The 23,440-nt window shown below is 41.6% G+C and overlaps 1 protein-coding gene across 1 annotated transcript in view; it reads right to left on the minus strand.

Annotated features, from left to right (window-relative positions):
* The window catches only part of HHAT (hedgehog acyltransferase), a 364,592-nt gene that overhangs the window by 51,117 nt on the left and 290,035 nt on the right, over positions 1-23,440 (minus strand). The window contains exon 14 of the mRNA XM_055084098.1: positions 6,747-6,891. Within this exon, the coding sequence (XP_054940073.1) occupies positions 6,747-6,891 (145 nt within the window). The remainder of the gene's footprint in view (positions 1-6,746; positions 6,892-23,440) is intronic.

Consider the following 23,440-nt stretch of genomic DNA (forward strand, 5'->3'; position numbering starts at 1 on the left):
ATACCATATGCTAACACATATATATGGACTCTAAGAAAAAAAATGTCATGAAGAGCCTAGGGGTAGGACGGGAATAAAACACAGACCTACTAGAGCATGGACCTGAGGATATGGGGAGGGGGAAGGGTAAGCTGTGACGAAGTGAGAGAGTGGCATGGACATATATACACTACCAAATGTAAAATAGATAGCTAGAGGGAAGCAGCCACATAGCACAGGGAAGATCAGCTCTGTGCTTTGTGACCACCTAGAGGGGTGGGATAGGGAGGGTGGCAGGGAGGGAGACGCAAGAGGGAAGAGATATGGGAACATATGTATATGTATAACTGATTCACTTTGTTGTAAAGCAGAAAGTAACACACCATTGTAAAACAGTTATACTCCAATAAAGATGTTAAAAAAAAAATATGTTCAGTAATGACCTGAGGAGAAGGTTTGGTGAAAAGGGTCTCCAGCGCGTGTGATAACCATTTCAGACTTCCAGGGCACTCCCCTTTCACCGTCAGCCGGCATTCACTGGCACGGCTGGTGCTGAGCTATTTCTGCACCCACTGGTAATATAATAACAACAGTGGTAAGCAGTCAAATAAATTAATAATATAAATTCCAGGATGTGTGTGTTCATTTCAGAAATCCCACGTGATTTCCTGTTTTGAGCCTTAGAGTACAGACTTGGGAATCCTGCTACAGATAGCCTCTTATATATTGAACACATATCAGGTTTAATTAGAGGATAAAGGGAACTTATTTAAATTTTAAAAATTATTTTGGTTTGATTTTAATTTGTAACATGCCTTTTTTTCCTATTGAGAAATAACTGACATATAATTTTGGAGCTATAATTGACATGTAATGTATTAGTTTAAGATGTACAATATAATGATTTGATTGTAATATGCTTTTGAATATCACACTGCACGTATACGATTGGGGGCCAATGAGAGGTAGAGACTTCGAATCGGTAAAAATCAAAATTATTTTCTTTTTATTCGATGAACTGTGTCTAACCACACTATTCTTTACTTGATATTCTATTTAAAGACACTTTAAAATGTTCCCAAATTCCATAAAACTCTTTTCAAATGAATTCGCAAAAACTTCTAGTTAACAGGAAAAAGTTTCACACAACCTCACAGAAAGCAGTACTTAAATGCACGATGATTCAAAGTCCTTTCTAGATATTTTAGAAATTCTCTCAGCTTTAACATAACCCCAGGCACACTTCTGGAGAAGAACTCCCACTCTCTATTTCTCACGTCCTATGCCTAGTGACTTGTGTTGAAATACTTTTAGGAAAACTGATGCCCACGACATCTGGGTGACCACGTGGCACAGACTAAAGAAGAAACCAAGGCATCTTCAAGTCTTGAAATTCAGATTCCAAGCATGGTCTTTAATGGACCAATGTGCAACCATGGATAAATCGCTTCACCTATATCTACGTATCAACTTCACTGCCAATACATGGGTGGGAAGCTCCTGCTCCTCAAATTCTTCTAGAACTTGCAGAGGATCCAGTGGGGCAGAAGCAGAATCTATCAGAGCAATGAAAACTCCATTGCAAGGTAAGGGCTAGTGAAGAGGGTGAAATAAGTAATCACAAAGAAGGTGTCTGAGACACTGACATCTGCCTTCTGTCTTCCCTCATCAAAGATGAAATTTTAGTCCCAAGAATGTAACGAGATGTGAGGGGAATGAGTTTCTATTTAACCACAGCCTTTAGGAATTTCCAGTGCAACACCCCAATTCGGCTTTAAATAAGATGCCTGTCCAGAGCCATCTGAGTCAGGAGATGACTAAACCGCCTGGACAAGCTAGTAATCAGGGAGAAAATATACTGTCTCCTTTCTCAGCTAGAGATAGCAAGCAAATATGGGGAGTGTAAAGGTTCTGACCTGCATAAGAAAATTGCTAGCTCCTCTCTCATTGCAATCTGGTGGGAAAACAACCCAATTCTCCTGGCCTTGACACAGGGTCAGGAGCTAAGTGTTGAGATTCAGTTTGCCAACCTAGATCAGGCAACGAGAAGGGAAAACAAACACGTGTGTGTGTGTGTGTGTGTGTGTGTGTGTGTGTTTAAGAGAGATGAGGAGTCAGGCAGGAGAATGGTTGATGGATACCATGTCTCTACCACCTCCAACAGATGCAGGATCTGGGGCTCTACCACTTAGGAAATGATTCCTTTTTGACAAAATCCATGCCTTCTGTTGACTAGATGGATTTTTCAGAAGGAACACAACCCTGCACCCAAACAACACTATAAAGCTCTCAGCCCCCTCAAGGCCAGATATATTCCCAGTGCATACCCATCCCCACTGACTGCCTTTTCTCCCCACTGTCCCAGGACAACAGAGCACTGCAAGGATGCTTCAGACACAGATTTGGAGATCTGGAGTTATAATGCATTGATATTTTTGAGTTACACAGCAGTCATCAACTGCTTGTTCAAGAAAATTAACTTACACTTCAATGTCGAGATTTTAAGGCAGACATGAGAAAGCTCCTTCCAAAAACAAATCCTTTTCAGAGCCACAGAGTTATGTAAGAAGCAGCCTGTGTTTGCCTCTGCAAAGCATGACACAGCAGGGTCCCTCTTAGAGCAGGCTTAGGGACCAAATCCCCAGCCACAGCCTTCTCAGATCCCTAGAGCCAGCTAAGTTCCTTTAAATACATATATAATAGGCTTAAACAGTCACACTCCTCAAGCTGCTTGACGTAAATTTCAATAGGAAAAGTTGGGGGATTTTTTTTTAAGGCAAAGATCTAGATTCTTTATTCTCCACTGAATTAACTGAACATTACTTTTCCAATCTCTGCAGCAGAGATAACACTGTGTGACATGTGCCAGACCCCCAGAAAGCCACTCAGCATTTCCATCCTGTGGCTGGCATTGTCCACTTTTCTGGACAGCCGGGCAGAGTGCACAGCAGAAAGGGAAGGGTCTGGTTTTACAGCCTCACATCACCAACCCCCTTGAGACCAGGATAGAGATATTTACATAAGGTACATATTTAGATATTTACTAAAACAAGCTTTGTAGCTTAAAGCAAACAAATCCATGTCTAAAGCAGTGAACTGGAGTCAGGGAGACGAGGCAACTCCTCCAGGCTAATCATGAGACACGCCTAGAGACACCAGTGATACTGGGAAAAGGCTCCCTAAGGATTCATGAGGCTGTCCTTTAAGGCGTGTGTGTATCCACATCCCATTCTCTCTGGGGCTCTGGTAATCTCCTCCATAATCCCTGTCCTCCTTGGACACCCTGGAAATCTGTGGTCCTACCAGCTCTGGTCTGTCACTGCAAGTCCCAGCCCATCAAGGCACAAAGGGACAAGGGTGGCTACCCTTGGGGGAAGAGTTACCTTCCCATGAAACCTGGAAATCTAGAGACTGAGCTTAACCGCTCTCCGTTCCCCACAGTCAGACCTCCTGACTCACTCCTTCGCATTTTCCTCCGTGTGTAGAGATGGGTCTCGGAAAAACAGGTCCTGATCACGTGGCCGAAGGAAGAGGCCAGAGACAAGCAGGATGTCTAAGTCCTGGCTCATCCATCAGCAGCTATAGGTACAGCACAACAATCCCTTATCTGAAACCTTTGGAGCCAGACGATTTTCAGAATTCAGATTTTTTTTATTTTAGAAAGCTAATATGACACCCCCAGCAGCGGCTGAGGAAGCATCCTATAAACTCATTAATACTTTTTTTGTACCAAAACATGAATATTCATACTAATCTTCTATCAGGTCAATCAAATTAGTTATGAAAAGAAATCCAGAGTTCTCAAGGATGGTGGATTTGGCCCCATCTGGTTCACTTTCCTCCACGAGATATCTAAATTCAATCACTCAGGGATAAAAGACCCGCAGCGGGGAACAAACGAGGTAACCACCAAAACCCCAGGAAACCTTCCCTGACTGAGGGCACCCATGGGACAGACCAGTTGAGATGGGACCAGGCTGATGTGAAGAATCTCTGACATAGAAAATGCCTTCTAAGCTGAGCTTCCCTGGCCTCAGATGAGAGGAACAATTCCAGAGCCCTCCATATTCAGAGAATCATTCGCTCGGGACTCTAGCACCTGGCTCCAAGGAGGACACAGGTATCTCCAGTCGTAGATCATAATAGGACCCACACAGCAGAAGCAGACCAGATATTTCAGAGCCCCGTCCCCGTTCCCCCGTGTGCCTGATGTTAGCTCCACCGGGTGCAGGGCAAATCACGCTTTGATCTTCATGTCTTCGAGAAGCAGAAAGAACATCTTATAGCTGCTATCTTTCCTCTGCCCCTTTAAATGCCAGCATCGGCAGGTTTTACCTCCCGCCTGTCTCTTCTCACTCTGTGCGCGCTGCTCAGAGAACTGTTTCCACTCCCACGGCCGCACCCACCGCCTCCATGCCCTGTGTCGCAGTCATTCCGTCCCATCCTCCTCCCCGACGCCAGGTCACATTTTTAACTGCCTCCTGGGCGCCTCCAGCCGGTTGCCTCATGTGCCCTGTCCTGCCGTGCCACAGCCTACGGTACCTGTGTGCTTCCCCACATCTCCCTGAACTGCATTTAGGGTGGTCACGTGACTGGTGCTGGCCAACGGAACGGGGGCAGAAACACCGAGCGTCACTTCTGGCGGGGGTGTTTAGTACCTGGTGACCCTGTCCCCGTGTTCTCTTCTCCTCCGTAATGCCGGGACAACAAGGTGAAGAATCAAAACAGAAACAGTCTAGGTCCTGGAGTCACTGCTTAGAAAAAACCACTGGACCTTCACTGAACTGCGAGAGGAATACACTTCCATGGGGAAAAATTGCTGAGAGTTTGGGATGGTCTGACGTAGCCGCTAGTGTTCAATACCCCCATGCCCCTGCCTCCTTCACCTAGCAAGTTCCTCCTTCTTGCTCAAAGCTCCAGTTCAGATGTCGCCTCCTCTGTGAAGTTCAACTTCCACGGGAAGGCCAGCCCTCCATGCTGTGACGTCCAGCAATTCCGTATGCCTTTGGCACAGCAATTACCTGACTCTGTTGACACGTCTGCGTGTCTGGCTCCCACATTTGTGCTTCTTTCTCCACCCTTGTCTTCTCAGCACCTTACAAGTAGCAAACACCCACTGTGTTTGTTTACTGAAGCAAAGATTAGAGTCTTCTTGCTCATGTGACCAGCAAAGCCCAAGTCAGCAGTTTTCAGAGTCATCATGTTCTTTGCACTGTGCTAGGCATGGTGGGAGGAGGCAAGAAAGGTCGACATTGTGTTGCCCACTTCTAGGAGGATTCTTTTATCTTTAGGTCCTCTGCACCCCATTACCTCCCATCTTTTTTTTTTTTTTTAGGCTGTGTTGGGTCTTTGTTGCTGTGCGTGGGCTTTCTCTAGTTGCAGCGAATGGGGGCTAATCTTCTTTGCGGTGCGCGGGCTTCTCATTGCGGTGGCTTCTCTTGTTGCGGAGCAGGGGCTCTAGGCGCCCGGGCTTCAGTAGTTGTGGCGCATGGGCTCAGTAGTTGTGGCTCATGGCCTGTAGAGCACAGACTCAGTAGTTGTGGCACCCGGGCTTTGTTGCTCCGTGGCATGTGGGATCTTCCTGGACCAGGGCTCGAACCCGTGTCCCCTGCATTGGCAGGCGGATTCTTAACCACTGCACCACCAGGACAGTCCACCTACCATCTTTATTAAAGGGCGGCTTCCACTTAAAAAAGTACCTGGTCTTCTCAGGAACTATCAGCTAAAACATTTCTCAGAAAGCAAGATCAAAGGGGTATTGTAGTGACAAGATGAAAGCAGAACAGGCTCTCTCATGGTCCCTTTGAGCCTGGCTCACCTAAGCCTGCCACAGTTTAGATTCATGACTTGGCACCCTGGGATCATGCAGCTGTGTTGGGGTTATTTCTGTTGTGAAAAGAGCTGCAGCCAAAGCATCACTGGCTTGTCGGGGACCCAGATGTAGAGGTGAGAGCCTAGCCATGACCATTACCACTTGGCAAAATTTCCGAAACCAAAAACCCAAAACCAGTTCACTGGTCAGGGAAACGGAACAGGGGACCTTGGCTCTGAACACACAGTGAACTGGCTGAATAATGTGCTCTGTGAGTAGTTCCCGTTCTCCCAGTACTCTTAGGACGTGATGTAACTCTCAGTTCTAGCCCAAAGGAAATGATGACCATAAATAAATGATGACCAATTATTAATGCAATGCAATTACTAATGCAGTTTTACCTGCTGCAGGGGTGACTCTGTGTGGACATGGAGACCTACATGACATTAAACACACGTACATTAAACATGAGGTTGGTTACTGATGCTGGCAAGCCAGCATTCAGAAAAAAAAAACATCCACAACAAAGAGGTGTGGCAAACCAGGCACCATGCCCATAGCAGCAGCACAATGGGGCTTCTAGGACATTCTCCTGGTAGGACGTTCAGAGTAGTAAGTGGAACAAGGTTAAGACTCTACAGTATAGTGAAGGCTGATCTAAAGATAGCAGGGAAGATTAGGAAAAATCCAGAAATTGGAGCGGTAACTTAGTAGAAGGGAATGAGAGAGTTTGGGATGGTACATTTTGATGATGAGTATCACACACGGCAGATAAAATGTACATCAAAATAGGGAACAGTTAAAACCACAGCTAAACACAGGACTTTGCTCCTGGCTGGTATTTTTATAGGTCACACACCACGCATAGAGCAAGGAATGCCTCCCCGCCATCACATACGTGATACCAGCTGCACAAATGCGGAAAACAAGACATTGTCTGAAAACAGCAACTTACCTTGTATGAAGATCCTATTCCAGTAGATTTTCCCGACTTGACTGCCCCCAAGAAACACCAGGTTGGACAGGATCAGCATGGAGGTGGAACAAGATGCAAGGGCAGCATGGAGTCGACGGCGAGCTTGCGGGGAGAGGAACTGGGCCTATGGGGAAAAGGTAGAAGGCATCTCATCACAAGGATGGAAAAAATCGGGCTGAGACATCACACAGCCTTTCTCTGTTACCAGCTCAGGATGCCTCCCTGCAGAGCCTGAGGTAGGTTGATATTTAAACAGCTCTCAAAACTTCTATTCCTGCAAGATGCTCGTTCTGGTCTAAGGAATGAAGTGACACACTCCCAAGTTGCTATTTCCTACTGCCAAAATGGGCTTCCCTCTGACATGTGTAACACAAGCACCGAACCTAGTTAGGATCTAGCTGAAATGTCTCCACACGCTTTCTGCACATAAATCTACAGGTACAAGAACTGTTTAGACTCCTCTCCATGATAACAAGCACAACTCTATGTAATGAGGTCAAGCTCAGGGCAATCTTCTGGGCCAGTTAACTTGACTCTGGGAAGCACCCCCAAAAATCTGACCCACTATTAGAAGGAATCCCATTAAAAGGGTTCAGGAGAATCAGTACAAGCCAACCCCCTTCCTGGAATCAGAGCTCAGGGTACATGCCCCGCCAAGAGTGAACCTGTAGCAGCATCAGAGAATGTCAGCTTATCACAGCGCCTGAAATATGCAGGAACTGGAGAGATGTTTTCCAGTAATGATGATAAAAAATTCTGCTCATCCATCTAAGGTCTTCACTGCACTTTTCCTCCTCTTTTAATATTTTCTCAGGGATTTCATAAATTAAACGAAGTGTTTATTTCTCAGCGTTGATCATTCTGGTGCCCTACTGAGTGAGATCACAATGCTGTGGCTGGAGTGTGTGCGCCCCACCAGTACATGCACAGGGATCGTCCTTCGGGACTGCAGATTCAGAATGAGAACCAGGTACGGCTCAACCCAGGGTTTCTGACAAATACCTCAGCCTAATCCAAAGACACAGAAAAGAGGGATTTCCCTGGTGGTCCAGTGGTTAAGAATCCGCCTTCCAATGCAGAGGACACGGGTTCGATTCTTGGTCGGGGAACTAAGATTTCACATGCTGCGGGGAAACTAAGCCCGTGCGCTGCAACTAGAGAGCCCGCGGGCTGCATCGAAAAGATCCCGCGTGCCGCAAAAAGACCCGACGCAGCCAAATAAATAAATAAATATTTTTAAAGATTTAAACAAAAAAACAAAGACATAGAAAAGAGAGAGAGCAGAGGTTCTAGAGATCATTCCTGAATATCTTCCTAAAGCCTGCACATCTCTGGGGTCACCTGCATCTTGATTTCAGCTGTGCTCCTGTTACAAACAGAATTCTGAATTGACAAGCAAAAAGGACTAAGCTAGAGGGTGAGTCTCAAACAGGAGATTTACTTACTCCTGGTGACCCTACTATGGATCATCTGTGGCTACTCTGTAAGCCTTGGTCAGTGTCCTCTGAATGCCTAGAGAAATGAATTGCTGATCCCCTCCCCGTTTCTCCCCTGCCAGTCCCAGGTCTGGTCTGTAGGCTCAGATATACCTGCTACCCTATAGCTTCCCATCCATGGCTCTCTCCTCCAGCATCATTTTGGAGCATGGGTTTTACTGGCCACCATATGTGAGAGTGTGACTTTCTCATGGATAAGCTGTGTAGCAGGCAGTGACTAAGTTGTCTGCCTGCACATGGTTGTTCTGGAAATCTCTCAAGTGAGGCTGACATGCCCCTGGTTAGAGGCCACCAGACAGGATGACCTCTAGTCTCTCCCCCTCCTCTGAGAGGCCACAAGCATGCACAGGGGATGCTGCCAAAAACAAGACCAGATAAGAGATAACTACACAGCATAAAAACTGGTAATGAAAGAGAAATAGGATGAAGCAGGATTGTAATTCAGCACTCTTCACCTCGGAGAATAAGGAGACATTAATCTGCCAGTTTCTGCATTTTCGAGCAGAGGAAGATACTTTCTGAGTGTTACTGACTCAATTAGCAGTGACTCAGGAGGTGGCGTGAGAGGAAGCAGAGTGATAGGGGGAAAAATCCACAAAAATAAACCGAGAAAATATGAACTGCTGTAATTGACATAAATGTGCCCAAATAATTCTCTCCAGGTACAGGGGTCACTGATAACACATTTGATTTCTAAGGCACGTGAGGAACTTCTGTTCAAACCCTATCTGTCTTCCCTAACCTTATATCCTGTTAGGGGAGTTCAAAGACACCATTGATCTTTCCCTTTTTAATGTCAATTACAGAGAGCACACATTGCTTGGTTAAAGCTCAAAGTGGTTCTCCTTTTGTGGGAAATGATTACAATTATTAAATAATCAACACAGAGATAACGAGAGAGGAAAACACTGCTTGCGTTAGGTTGCTAAGCGGGGCTGTGGTGCCGGGTTACCTGGTACAGGGCGAGGGCTGGGCTACAGGGGGAGGCAAAGCTAGGGGGCAAGAGGCAGAGCAAGGGAAGAGATGCAGGGGAGAGCGAGGGCAGGAGGCACGGGAATCCTCTCGCCAGCACCTGAGGCCCTGGTTCCTCCGGCTCTTCCTTTGATTCTCTGATTACCCCAGCATCTCTCTCAGCTACATGATTCAATACATTCCTATTTCTGCTCAGGAAAAACAGAAGTCAGAGTAAGAGCAAATACAAAGGAGCCTCTGATCTCAGAGACAGGAGGGAAGATCTAAAATTTGAAATGATCGACTACAAGTCAATCTTTAGAAATAGTTAATTTATTTTTTAAAAAAATTAACAAGAATGTTAAAGGCACAGGCTGTTGGAATCAATAGGCTAGAAAGACTTAAGGAGAAATCAAGATGCTCATAGGCAATTCTTGATTATCTGCCCCCCACCCCGGGATGAGTGGAAGACAAAATAGATGATGATAAAGAAAATCCAAAAACCTACTTTTAACTAATAGCCCCATCCTCTGAACTGACAAAATTAGCCTTGCCAACACGCAGCAAACTTGACAGAAGACTGTGTCTCTTCACTGTGAATCAGTGGGAAGGCCGAATGATGGGCCAGAAGGAAGGAAAAAGAGGACCTGTCTGGATAATCCACAGGAGGGTAATAATTAATAGCAAAGGGGATGGAAGTCTTGGCTGCAACGCGTCTTTCCTCTTTGGGTTCCCTCGCCTCATTGTAGAAGGTGACAGATTTGACATCAGGGATTTCTTTCTATCTTGGGAACCATCTGGCCTTAGTCATTGGTTTACAGGAACTCTAGAGGTAAGCACCAAATTCAGGGTTCCCAGAAGAAAAAAAAACGCCATCTGGGCAAGGCTGGAAGAGTATACTCCCTTGGCCCAGCCAGCTCCGTCAATAAATATGACTTTTTGAGCACCTAGGGCCACAGGGCCAAAATTCCCACTTTAAACACTTCGCATCTTTTGCACTGTCTCTTCTGAAGTCCTATTGCAATTACTGTCATCACTCCTGTGGTCCTTCACATCTAGGATGCAGGTTGTTCATGTGCAGGGTCAAGCCTCACATGTTAGTCACCCATCCTCATGGCTCAGGTGCTTCAAAGGCTGAGGAATTGTAAACCAAACAGGGAGGAAAAAAAAAAATCATTGTGCAATGAAGAGCCATTGGGTATGGAAAGAACTGCCAACTTGATCAGATAAGGCACTGATTAGTAAACAGATTTTTATTTTCATTAACATGACTACATGAGGATAAAAAGAGCCCTGGTCTGGTCACGGTCTCTTCCCAGAGGATAGATGAGTCTGTGGCCATCCAATATTCTGGCAGCAAAAAAAAAAAACTGAGAGTGGTACTGTACCCCAGGGGATGTTTGGAAATTTGCTGGACGTGTTTGGTTGTCCCAAGGACAACACGATTGCCAGGAGGTAACTGTGGCATTTGATGGGCCAGGGACTATAAACAGACTGCAATGTGTGGGATAGAACCGTCCTGCCCAAAACGTCAACAGCGCCCTCTTGAGAAAGGGTCAAAGGTTTTCTTCTACTTTCATTATAGAGCTAACTTCTCTCTTGGCCCATGGGGCACAGAACCTCCCTTCCTCTCTCATTAGGAGCAATGGCAAAAACATGCCCCTTTCCCCCTGGGGCCCAGAAAAGTGCACCCCAGGGCAGGGAAAGCATTCTTTTAGTGTCCCAGTGCTAGGCCCCCTCGCCTCCCCCTCACTACCACCTGGTATCACATTTGAGAGAGGAGGAGCCTCTTGTGTCCCCAGTTATGTTCAGGCAAGATGTAGCAACCTCCTCACCCTCACAGCCCTGAGACCTGGAGGAGAAAGGAAGAATGGGAGGCCGAGCACGTTGGAAAGCACCACTTTGTTCCCCTACAGGGGTGCCCAGTGCTACCACACAGACTCTTAACTCATGCGACAGACTGGGGCAGTTTCTCTCCATGTTCCTGTCGATATAACCCACTCTTCAGGCCCAAGGGCAGGTACCCTCTAATTCCTCTGGGTGAGCTCGCTGTCTCTGAAAGAAGAAACAAGAGGTGGTGTGCGGAAATGCTATAACTAACAGTTTAGCGACGGCTCTAAACGTCCCTCTAAGACACTAACTCCAAAGGTGGGGCACGTAACCCAAACAAAGGAAACCTGGGGCTGAACTAAACGTCTGTCAGAAGAGTTTGCAGTTCCTGCTGCAGAGGTGTCCGCAAGTGTGTTTATTCATATCTCCATGGCAACCCCTCTATCTTTTCCAGGCAACATCCTGTCCTTGGAAATCACAGGACTGGCCAGGCAAACAAGCCAGGGCCTGAGGGGGTGCGGTCCACGGAATCTGGGTCAGAAGTGATGCTCAGAGTCGCCATGGGGGTGAGAAGCAGATGGTGTGGTGGGGCTGCAGGTGGCTGTGCTCCGGGGGCCCCGCACTTGTCCACGGAGGGCCTGCACGTGGGGCTGAGACGGGAGGAGGGGACGGGCTGAGCATCTGGGGGAGCATATGGGCCGGAGGAACGGCTGCTGGAGACAGTGACAAAGGCTTGGCAAGTGGGACCTGATGCTGTTTATTTTTAAGTGGGGGAGAAGCTAAAAAAAGAAACTGGGTGGGTTTGAGCAGCTGGACACAGTTCTTCCACATAATCGCTGAAGTTTTTCATTTTCTAATAAAAACACTAACCAGAGGGAAAGAGAGGATAAACAAGGACATGGCAACGGGAGAGACTAGTGCAGACCAGGGAGAGCAAATGAGGGGTGGACACCCCACAGGCCATAAAGATGAGACCAAAGACAACAAAAGAAACAATTATAGCTCTTGTGAAAGAGAAGGGTGGTCAGAGTGAAACACTCAGGGTCAGGAGGACCCAAACCCCAAAGTCATTCCGGTGTCCCTGTCCCATCTCTGTACCAACCCGCCAGGACGCTGCTCCCCTTGCTTCCTTTCTCAAGGCACTTGGGTCATTTCCACTTAGAAGTCTGTTTTGCCAGTTACCCATCTCTCTCATGTTCCCACCAGCACGGTAAGTTCCTGAAGGACAGCGTGGCCTATTCTTCAATCTGTATCACCCAAGGCCCACGCGTACTCTGTGTGCGCTCAATAAATATCTTACACCTGTTCCTCCCTTTGCCCTACGTAAGTTACGGAATCTCCTGACTTCCTTACTATTCCGTCCCCATGCTATATCCAAGCCAAATGAATACATGAAGGCACTCAGAAAGCAACACTTCCTTCCCTCTTGCACACGTATGGAGCATCAAAAAAATCTCTGGCCGATGAAGTTAAATTTTTCAATCTCTGTTTGCTACTGAGATCTAAGCAATGCATGCTCCTAAGAGACAGTCAGATACCTGCAGTGATGAAGGCAAAGCCGGTTTTGCTTAAACGCAACAGTTACCTGCTTCATAGTTTAGAAGTCCAGTTCAGTTAAAAACAGCAGAGGCTATAACTTAGGATCCAAATCCATGCAGCATATGAAAAAATTTCAGAGAACTTTCAAATAACTAGGCAAACAGCTGTCTCCTGTTACATTTAGAAAGCTTAAGCCATATATTAAGTGCCTGGGGTCCTGCTAAAAGTTCTGGAATGGCCAACAGAACCCTGTCACCCTGTGTTTTTACTTTTCCACTACCATGGACCCACCTCCAGTCTGTACGTCTCTGCTCTGGATTTCACAGAAGCCTCTTTCTTAACTGGCATGCTCTACTTTGGCCTTTACCCCTCTAGTTCATCAAGCACACTGACTATGACTCTGCATTATGCAAAGTATTTTAGCGGCTTTTCCGTTGCTTACAGACTAAAATCCAAACTGGGAAGGCACTTTACAATCAGAGACCATTTCACTTTCCAACCTTAACTCCTACCACTCTTTATCAATGGTAGAGCTCTATTCACCACTCTCCAAACATAACATGCACTTTTACATTTCTGTGCCTTTGTACAAGCTGTTTTCTCTACTTAGAATGTGCCCTCCTTATTCCTTCTTCAAGCTCCAGGCCAATGTCAGCTCAGGAGAGCAATGGCTTTGGACCAGCCCCAATTGGGTTCAGGTTCTGGCTTTCCACCTTTTAACTGTGCTGCCCAGAGCAAGCTCAGGCTCCCCATCTACCTAGTTCACAGTTGGTATTTGATAACTGTAGGCCACCCTAAAACTGGGAGTGTTGATCACCTGTTTTCTGTTTCTATAAGCTATGGGATAGATAGCATCAATCTATAGGTCTTAGAGAGCTACAATTTTTAATGTAAAAAAATTCACTATGTGAGGAGCTTTACCTATACTGCAAAGTAGGTTAAATTATTCCCATTTTACAAAGGAACTAGAGAAGCAGACATTAAGTAACTGGCCCCAGCTTATATACACTGGTAAGTACAGAGCAGGATTCACACAGGTTTCTCTAACTCAATGTCTTCCTACCCCCCACTACATTATACAACTTCACATCTGTGTAACAGTGGTTATCCCCTCCTCTAGACTGGAATCTTCAAGAAGTTTATCTCTTCAGTGCCATATACAAAGTAGATTTTCAAGAAATGTTTGTTCCACAGATACTTCATGCATGTGTTCCTTTAGCAATGGTTGAGAGATACCCACCAAGTGTCAATTTCAGGACCTCAATATTTTCAAGAACAATATGGCTTAGAATGACACTGGACTTTTAAAAAGCAACTGGAATTCACAATTACAGAAGAAGGTTTAGTATATATCTCCCTAGAAAATGACACCTAACAGACCAAAAGTAAGAAAGAATACAGAGTTGCTGAATAGAAATTAATAGGCCTAGCATCCAAATTGAAAAGGATGAAAAATTACCTCTGTTCACAAATGACATGATCTTATATGTAGAAAGCACTAAAGATTCTATTTAAAGAGTTGTAACTAACAAATTCAGCAAAGGTTGCAGTATATGAAATTAACATGCAAAAATCAGTTGCATGTCTATACATTAACAATGAACAACCTGAAAAGGAAATTAATAATTCCATTGATGACAGCATCAAAAAGAATAAAATACTTAGGAATACACTTAACAAAGGAGGCAAAATATTGTACACTGAAAACTACAAAACACTGTAGGTATGACATCCATATTCATGGGCTAGAATACTTAATATTGTTAAGATGACATTACCACCCAAAGCTTTCTCTAGCTTCAATGAAATCCCTATCAAAATCCCAAAGATTTTTGTTTGCTGAAACAGAAAAATTCATACTAAAGTTAACATGAAATCTCAAGGGACCCCTGAATGGTCAAAACAATCTTGAAAAAGAACAGGAGAGTCAATCAAGATGGTGACATAAGGGGGTCCTGAACTCCACTCCTCCCATGGAGGCACTGAATGGACAGCTATATATGGAGCAATTCCCTGTGAATAAATTGATAAAATATAAGAAAGTATCAAACAGAAATCATACAGCTGAAGAATACAATAACTGAACTGAAAAATTCAATAGAAGGGTTCAACAGTTCAACAACAAACTAGATCAAGCAGAAGAAGAGATCAGCAAACTCAAAGACAGGGCAGTGGACTTCATCCAATCAGAGGAACCAAAAAAAAAAAAAAATGAATGAAAATGAATGAAGATAGCTTAAGGGACTTATAGATGCCATCAAGCAGACCAATGTATTACGGGGGTCCCAGAAGGAAAACAGAGAAAGGGGCAGAGCACTTATTCACAGAAACAATGGCTAAAAACTTCCCTAACCTGAGGAAGTAAACAAACATCTATATCTAGGAAGCCCAAACAGTACCAAATAAGATAAATCTAAAGAGACCCACACAAAGACACATTAAACTGTGAAAAGTTAAAGACAGAGAGGACCTTAAAAGCAGCAGGAGAAAGCAACTTGTTATATACAAGTGAACTCCCATAAGACTATCAGTATATTTTTCAACAAAAATTTTGTAGGCCAGAAGGAGCAGCATAATATATTCAGATTGCTGAAAGAAAAACACTGCCAACCAAGAATACTATACCTGGCAAAGTTGTCCTTCTGAATTGAAGGAGAGATAAAGAGTTTTCCCGAACAAAAACAAAAACAAGCTGAAGGAATTCATCACCACTAGACCAGCCTTACAAGAAATGTTAAAGGGATTTTTTTCAAGTTGAAACAAAAGGATGCTAATTAGTAACAGGAAAACATGTGAAAGTATAAAGCCTAACGGTAACGGTGAACATATAGTTAAATTCAGAGTACTCTAATGTTGTAATTGTGGTGCGCAGATCAGTTATAACGCTAGTATAAAGGTTAAAAGCAAAAGTTTTAAAGATAACTACAAGTACAATAATTTGTTAATGAATACACAATGTAAAAATGTAAATTGTGACATCAAAAACACAAAATGTGTGGAGTGGAAGTGTAAAAACCTAGAGCTTTTGTATGCATTTGAAGTTAACTTGTTATCAGCATAAAATAGACTGTTATAAGATGTTTTATGAAAGCATAATGGCAACCACAAAGCAAAAACCTACAGTAGATATACAAAGATAAGGGAATCAAAGTACACCACTACAGAAAATCATCATATCACAAAGGAATAGAGCAAAAGAGGAACCAAAACACAAAGGAATTACAAAACAAACAGAAAACAACTAACAAAATAGCACTAGTAAGTTCATATCTATCAATAATTACTTTAAATGTAAATGAACTAAATTATCCAATCAAAAGGCACAGAGTGACTAAATGGATTAAAAAACAAAATCCAACTATACTATGCCTACAAGAGACTCACTTTAGCTTTGAGGACACACATAGTGAAGGGATGGAAAAAAATATTTCATGAAAATGTAAACCAAAGAAGGCTGGGGTAGTTAAACTCTTCAACAAATGGTGCTAAGAAAACAGGATAACCACATGCAAAGCAGTGCATTTGAACCCTCACTTTATACCAGATACAAAAATTAAGTTGATGAATCAAAAATCTAAACATCAGGGACTTCCCTGGCAGTCCAGTGGTTAAGACTCCATGCTTCCATTGCAGGGGGCGCAGGTTTGATCCCTGGTCTGGAAACTAAGATCCCACATGCTGCGTGGTGCAGCCAAAAAAAAAAAAAAATCTAAACATCAGAATTGAAACTGTAAAACTCTTAGAAGAAAACATAGGAAAAAAATTTCATGATACTGGATTTATCAATGATTTCCTGGATAAGACAGCAAAAGCACAGGCAACAAAAGTAAAAATAGATAAACTGCACTTCACCAAAATTAAAAACTTTCATGCATCAAAGGACACTATCAACAGAGTGAAAAGGCAACGCAAAGAATGAGAGAAAATATTTAGAATCACATATCAATAAGGGATTCATATCCAGAATATATAAAGAATTCTGACAACAGAAAAACAACCCAATTCAAAAATGGGCAAAGGACTTGAATAGATATTTATCCAGAGAAGATATACAAATGGTCAATAAGCACATGAAAGATGCTCAATATCACTATTCATTAAGGAAATGCAAATCAAAACCATAATGAGCCACATGAACCACACCTTTACACCTACTAAAATGGCTATAATCAAAAACAGAAAATAAGTGTTGATGAGGATGTGGAAAAATTGAATCCTTGTTCATTGCTACTGAGAATGCAAAATGGTGTAACCATTGTGGAAAACAGTATGGCAGTTCCTCAAAAATTAAAAATAGAATTATCATATAATGCAGCAACCCACTTCTAGGTATATATTCAAAAGAAATGAAAGCAGGGACAGAACAGATATTTGTATACCAATGTTCACAGCAGTATTATTCACAATAGACAAAAGATAGAAACAACCCTAATGTCCATTGATGGATAAATGTGTAAGCAAACTATGGTATATATGCAGAATGGAAATACTGCTCAGCCTTAGAAAGAAAGGAAATTCTGACAGACACTGCGACATGGATGAATCATGAAGATGCTAGGCTCAGTTATAATCATGACACAGAAGGGCAAATATTGCACAATTCCACGTATATACAGTACCTAGAATAGTCAAACTCATAGAAAAAGAAAGTAAAATAGTGGTTTCCAGGGATTAGGGGGAAGAGGTAACAGGAGTTGTTGTTTAGTAGGCACAGAGTTTCAATCTGGGATGATAAAAACACTCTGGAGACTGATGGTGGTGACAGTTGCACAACAATGTGAATGTATTTAATGACTCTGAATTTTACACGTAAAAGTGGTTAAACTGGTACATTTTCTGTTATGTATGTTTTATCACAAGAATCATTAGGTCTTGTCTAATAAGACAGATCTGACGAATAGCGAATACATGCAATTTTCATACATATGTGGGCCATAATCAAACTGAATGTGTACTAAGCCAGGAAAGGAATATAAGTACATTTAAAAAATTTATCATGAAGTCTATGCTCACCAACAACAAATATTAGCAAAAATTAACACACCAGTAAATTACTTTAAATTTCATTCATTTTAGCTAAAAGTTTTTATTGCAGGAATAATAAAAATGGATAAACTTTGGCAAGTGTGATCAATTAAGAAAATAAGGTGAAATAAACAACAAGAGGAAATAATAATAGGACATTTAAAAATCTTTGGAGAGTATATAGCAATATATTTGGAAACCTAGATAAAAGATAATTTATCTAGAAAATTTAAACTACCTAAAACTCTCATAGAAAAAGTAGGAAGACTAAAAAAAAAAAAGCATAAACATAGAAAAATTGAAACAGTGGTCAAAGCTCTATGCTCAAAGAAAAACTGCCCAGATATTCTTAATGAGCCAAGTTCTACCAGATGGTCAAGAAACAGATAATTTCCATCTCATAGGAACTGTTTCAGAGGGGAGAAAACCATGGGAAGCTTCCACTCATTTGATGATGCCAGCATAACTCTGATACCAAAGTCATAAAAAGCCAAAACAAGAAAAGAAAACCAGAAGTCAATCTTTGTTCCAGAAATTACCTTAAAAATTCTAAATTAAATAGCTGCAAATCAAATACAGGAATGGTTCAAAGAATACCCTCGATCAAGTAAGATTTATCCCAGGAATGGAAGGATGATTCAACATTAGAAATCCATGTAACTCATGGGATTAATTAAAGCAGAATAATCATATGGTCACTCAATAGATGACAATAAAGTAAGCTTTTTTAAGTTGATAAAGAGGGTATGTCAAAAACCCAGAGAAAATATTCCCACTAGCTTCAAGAAAGACATTTTTTTCCTCTATCATTCAAAACTGTACCAAAGGACCAAGTATAGTGAAACAATTAAATGCAGCAAGAGTTAAAATTGTTGGCAAAAACAAAACTGTCATTATCTGTAGATGATGTGACCATCAATCTAGAAAATTCAAAAGAAACAACCGACAAATCACTAGAGCTAAAAAAAGATTTAAAGTAGATGCAAAACTATCAACTCAAAACAAAAATCAATACCTTTCCTACACAATAGCAATAATTCAAAAAGAAATGCACAAGACTTCTAAGAAATGATAAAACTTTATGTAAGAACATAAAGGAAGACTTGAATAAATAACTATTCAAGGCTGGGAAGACTCAGCAGTATAGACATGTCAACTCTACTCAAAGATACAATTCAAAGCAAATCTAATAAATTCCAATATAAATACCAAAGGGAGTTTTGAGAAACTTCACTTTTGAGGAATTCTAAGATTCATAGAGAAGAAGCAATGTGCAAAAACAGCCAATGTAACTCCAAAAAAGAACAAAAAGGAGCACAGGACTTTCCTTACTGGGAATCAAGACATTCAAAACTCTAATATTTTAAACAGGACTAATTAAATAGATCAATGCAACAGAAAAGAGAGCTCCAAAATGAATCCGTGTACATTTGGATATTTACAATATATTAAATGTGATCTTTCAAATCAGTGAGGGAAAGATCACTGAATAAAACAATTTTAAAATGTAGAAAGCATTCTTGTTGCAGGCCATACAAAAACCGGCAGCAGACCAGATTTGGTCCCTGGGCCATCCTTTGCCAACTCCTGCTCTATTCTATTCTCGGTATTGCCCTAAAGAAACACTTTATGAACAAGGAGGCATGAACAGGCAATGTACTGCAGCTGCATTTGCAAAAGAAAAAAAAAAAGAGAGGCAACCTAAATTTTCAATAGAATAATTTTCAACAATAGAATAAATCAATTATCACATATCCATATTATGTCCAGTTATGCAGATCTACATACTCTAATACAGAAACATCTTCAAAACATAATATGAGGGAAAAAAGTGAAAACTTAAAAATATTTATACATTTCTAAACCACACACACACATATATGTACATACAAAGTATGAAAGGTATGCAAGGCTACACTGAAATCTGATAACAATGGCTACCTTTCATGGGAGGAAAGTGAACAAGGTGTATCTGTTTGGGTGATGAGTGCCTTAGAGGAATTTCAGCCTTATCTGTATTTTTTTTCAAGATCATACGGTCATAAATGACTTCATAAATTATAAAGAATAAAAGAATAAAAAAAGGAAATCTAGGAATCTTTCCACTAAATGACCCTAGAGCCTGGCCACCTCCCATGAGTATAGAGAGTCAAGGCACATGGGTGGAAAGATGGAATCCAGATGACCATCACACCCAAGTCATGGCTGCTCATGGCACTGGGGTCCTCCCTGTCTAAGCAGCACTGAGGTCCACTGGGACTATTAAATAAGCCTAGGATGTCACAGCTATGGCCTCAGCTATATCCTGTTCAAACACAGAAACAACAGCTTAGGGCAAGGCCTGCTTTTAAAGCACACTTGACATTTAAAAATCTAAAACTGATAAACAGGTAAAGCATTCCAAAATAATTCACCAAATGATGGCACAGAAAACTCTTCTAGTGACATTCAGTTAAACATAGTAGATGGGACATCTCTGCTCCCTTCACAAACCCCATTAAAATGAAAAGTAAGCATTTGAAAAGGTATAAATCCACAGACAAGGAATGGAAGAGAAGTGAACAGCAAGTGAGCAAAGTCAAACCATCTTTATAAGATAGAAAGCAGATGAATGAATTAGCAGAGCTGAGATACCTGAATACTACTAGATGCCAAAGAGAAGAAAAGTCACTCATATACCAGGTCCCCAGAAGTCCCAGGCATTAGAGATACCATATACCACAGATGACAACAGTAAACCATGGAGGAAAAAAAGAGATTGGTTAAAAAGCTGGGTAATGAGCATATGGACTGGACCACAAGGATAAAGATCCTTCTTTCTCCCCGTCCCCACCCCCGCCCATGATGAAGTGTTTTTTTTTTTCCATAAATAAACTGCATCAAAGAGATTCTAAAGTCAGGAACAATAAGCACAATGACATTTCAGAATTACCAAAGGTATCTGCATTAAGCTTCTAGAGAGAAAAACAGATTACATACAAGGAAACAAGAATTAAATGGCATTTCTCAACAGTAAAGCTATAAAAACTAGAAGACAAATAATATCTTAAAAATTTTCAGGAGAAATTACTTTTCAACCTAAAATTCAGTGCTCATATAATCAATTAAATGTGAGGGTAGAATAAAGAGAGTTCTAGAAATACTGGGTCTCAAAAAAAAAAGTATCACCCATGATCCCTTTCTAAGGAAGCTACTAAAGGATGTGCTCCAGCAAATCAAAGGGAGTGGGGGGGAAACAAGGAGATCTGGGGCCCAAGACAGAGATTCAGCCTAGGAGAGGGGAAAGGGGACATGTCAGGACAACAGCCACCGAGCAGATCTGAAGAGAAATAATCCAGATGGGAAGGGAGGATGGAAGGTCTTCAAGAAATATTCTCCAGGTAAAGAGAACTGACAGATTACCAGAGACACGTGACCACATGGAAAATAAAGCACTATTCTGAGGGATTTTTCCAATTTTATTAGGGAGTTTGGAAAGAAGTGATGACAGAAAACCAATTAATCGAACAAAATAGGCAAGGCAATTCTTAATCTGAGTTGGGGAAACGGTTGACTAAGAAAGAAAATGCAATTATAGTACATTAACTGGTTTGGCAGGGAGCCACACTTAACATAGTGATGATAATGTAAACATTGAGTTCTGATTAAACAAAAGGGAGAGATATTATTACATTAGGAGGAGAAGTGGGGAGTACGTCTAAGAGGATAAAACCTCATGTAGAAATCACTTAATATTTATAATCCATAAGTGAAGAATAATAAAATACACTTTAAAAAGACAGAGGTAAATATCAGAAACAACTAAGAGAATTTAAAGTTGTGGTGGGATGAATTGGGAGATTTTGATTGACATATATACACTAATATGTATAAAATAGATAACTAATAACCTGCTGTATAAAAAAATAAATAAAATAAAATTCAAAAAAAATTGTTGCTAATGGAGATAAGAACATAAGAGCAGGAGGAATGGAGACAGCTCTTCAATTTATTTGTCTAAATGAAGCCTTGTGTAATATTTGACTTTTGAACCATGAACCTATTTTTTTTAAACTTCCTGGGTTTCAGTTTTTCGCACTGTAAAATAGGGATAATGATGATACCTACCTACCAAGCTCCTATTAAAATCACACGAGATAATGCAGTAAAAGTGCATTGGGGAACATTCTCACTTCTCTTGGACCAATTTTTCAGAAGAGTTATTCCACAGACAAGTTGTGTGGAGCCACACTTAAAACACAAGTTGTCTAAAACTGAGGGCTGTTTTGTCGATTCATCGAATGCCAAATGTGCAGAAGCAGCAAGGAGATGGGACGTGGATGAGTAATCTAAGTGGCTTGGGTTTATCACGGAAGACTCCTAGTCTGAAATCAAGGAGGCTTGAATAGATCATGAGTAACTGGATTTGACTTCTTTCTATCAAACTAACCATCTGTTCTTAGAAAGATTACTTATACATTCCTCCTCTCTAGCTTCCTCATCTGTAAAACTGGAGGTAGTAACACTTGCCCTGAAGGGTTGTTGTGATGGGTAAATAATATAACGAACATGAAAGATCTTTGCACAGTGTCTGGCGCAGTTCCTTCTACAGCACAGAATGGCAGTTACAATAGTCGCACATCTGTCTGCTCCTGAGCATCACAACTTTAACCTTCAATTTCTAACAAAAACTAAGCATCCAGGGTCAGCTAAGCAAAACCAGAGAGTAAGTCCACCCTGCTCCCTTTTCTCTCAATAGCCTTTGATTAGACAACAATATTTATTCACTGTAGAAAAGGTTGAAAATAGAAATGAGCCAAAACAACAAAACATCATAAATAATCCGACCATTGACGTTTTAGTGTATAACCTTCCATACGCTTTTCTATGTTTCAATTTCTAAATAAAAATGAATTTTGATTATACCTGTTATTTTGCATTCTTCATTTTCATCTTCTCACAGTGAAATTATTTCAACATCACCACTTTCGATAGCTGCAGAGTTGGCTTGACAAATGTCCTGCACCATTTATATTATACTCTTTCCTGTCACCCTTCAGGGGCTACACAGTGGCCATTCCAACACTCATTCTGGCCTACTGAGTGGATTACAGGGTTGACACCAGAGGAGAAAGCAAGAGCCACGTTAAATTGTGTGTTTCAATACATGTTGGTGATCAACAGTACATTGATTCCAACCCAGCTCATCTCAAAAAAGGCCAGCAGCTGCTTGATATGCTTTTTAAAGCAACATTTATTTCTAGGCACTGAAAGGAATGTGAGATATTTTGGAAGTTCTGCGCATTTCTGACATCTCAGAGATTTAAAAATGAATAGATAGACAAAGTTTCACTGAGCTCTGCCCACCAGAGCAACAACCAGCTCTACCCAACACCAGTCCCTCCCATCAGGAAACTTGCACAAGCCTCTTAGATACCCTCATCCACCAGAGGGCAGACAGCAGAAGCAAGAAGAACTACAATCCTGCAGCCTGTGGAACAAAAAACACATTCACAGAAAGACAGACAAGATGAAAAGGCAGAGGGCTATGTACCAGATGAAGGAAAAAGATAAAACGCCAGAAAAACAACCAAATGAAGTGGAGATAGGAAATGTTCCAGAAAAAGAATTCCGAATAATGATAGTGAAGATGATCCAGGACCTCAGAAAAAGAATGAAGACAAAGATCGAGAAGATGCAAGAAATCTTTAACAAAGACCTAGAAAAAATAAAGAACAAACACCTAGAAGAATTAAAGAACAAACAAACAGAGATGAACATTACAATAACTGAAATGAAAAATACACTAGAAGGAATCAATAGCAGAATAACTGAGACAGAAGAACGGATAAG

This window comes from Physeter macrocephalus, chromosome 4, assembly GCF_002837175.3.
Source record: "Physeter macrocephalus isolate SW-GA chromosome 4, ASM283717v5, whole genome shotgun sequence".
NCBI classification, from domain to species: domain Eukaryota; kingdom Metazoa; phylum Chordata; class Mammalia; order Artiodactyla; family Physeteridae; genus Physeter; species Physeter macrocephalus.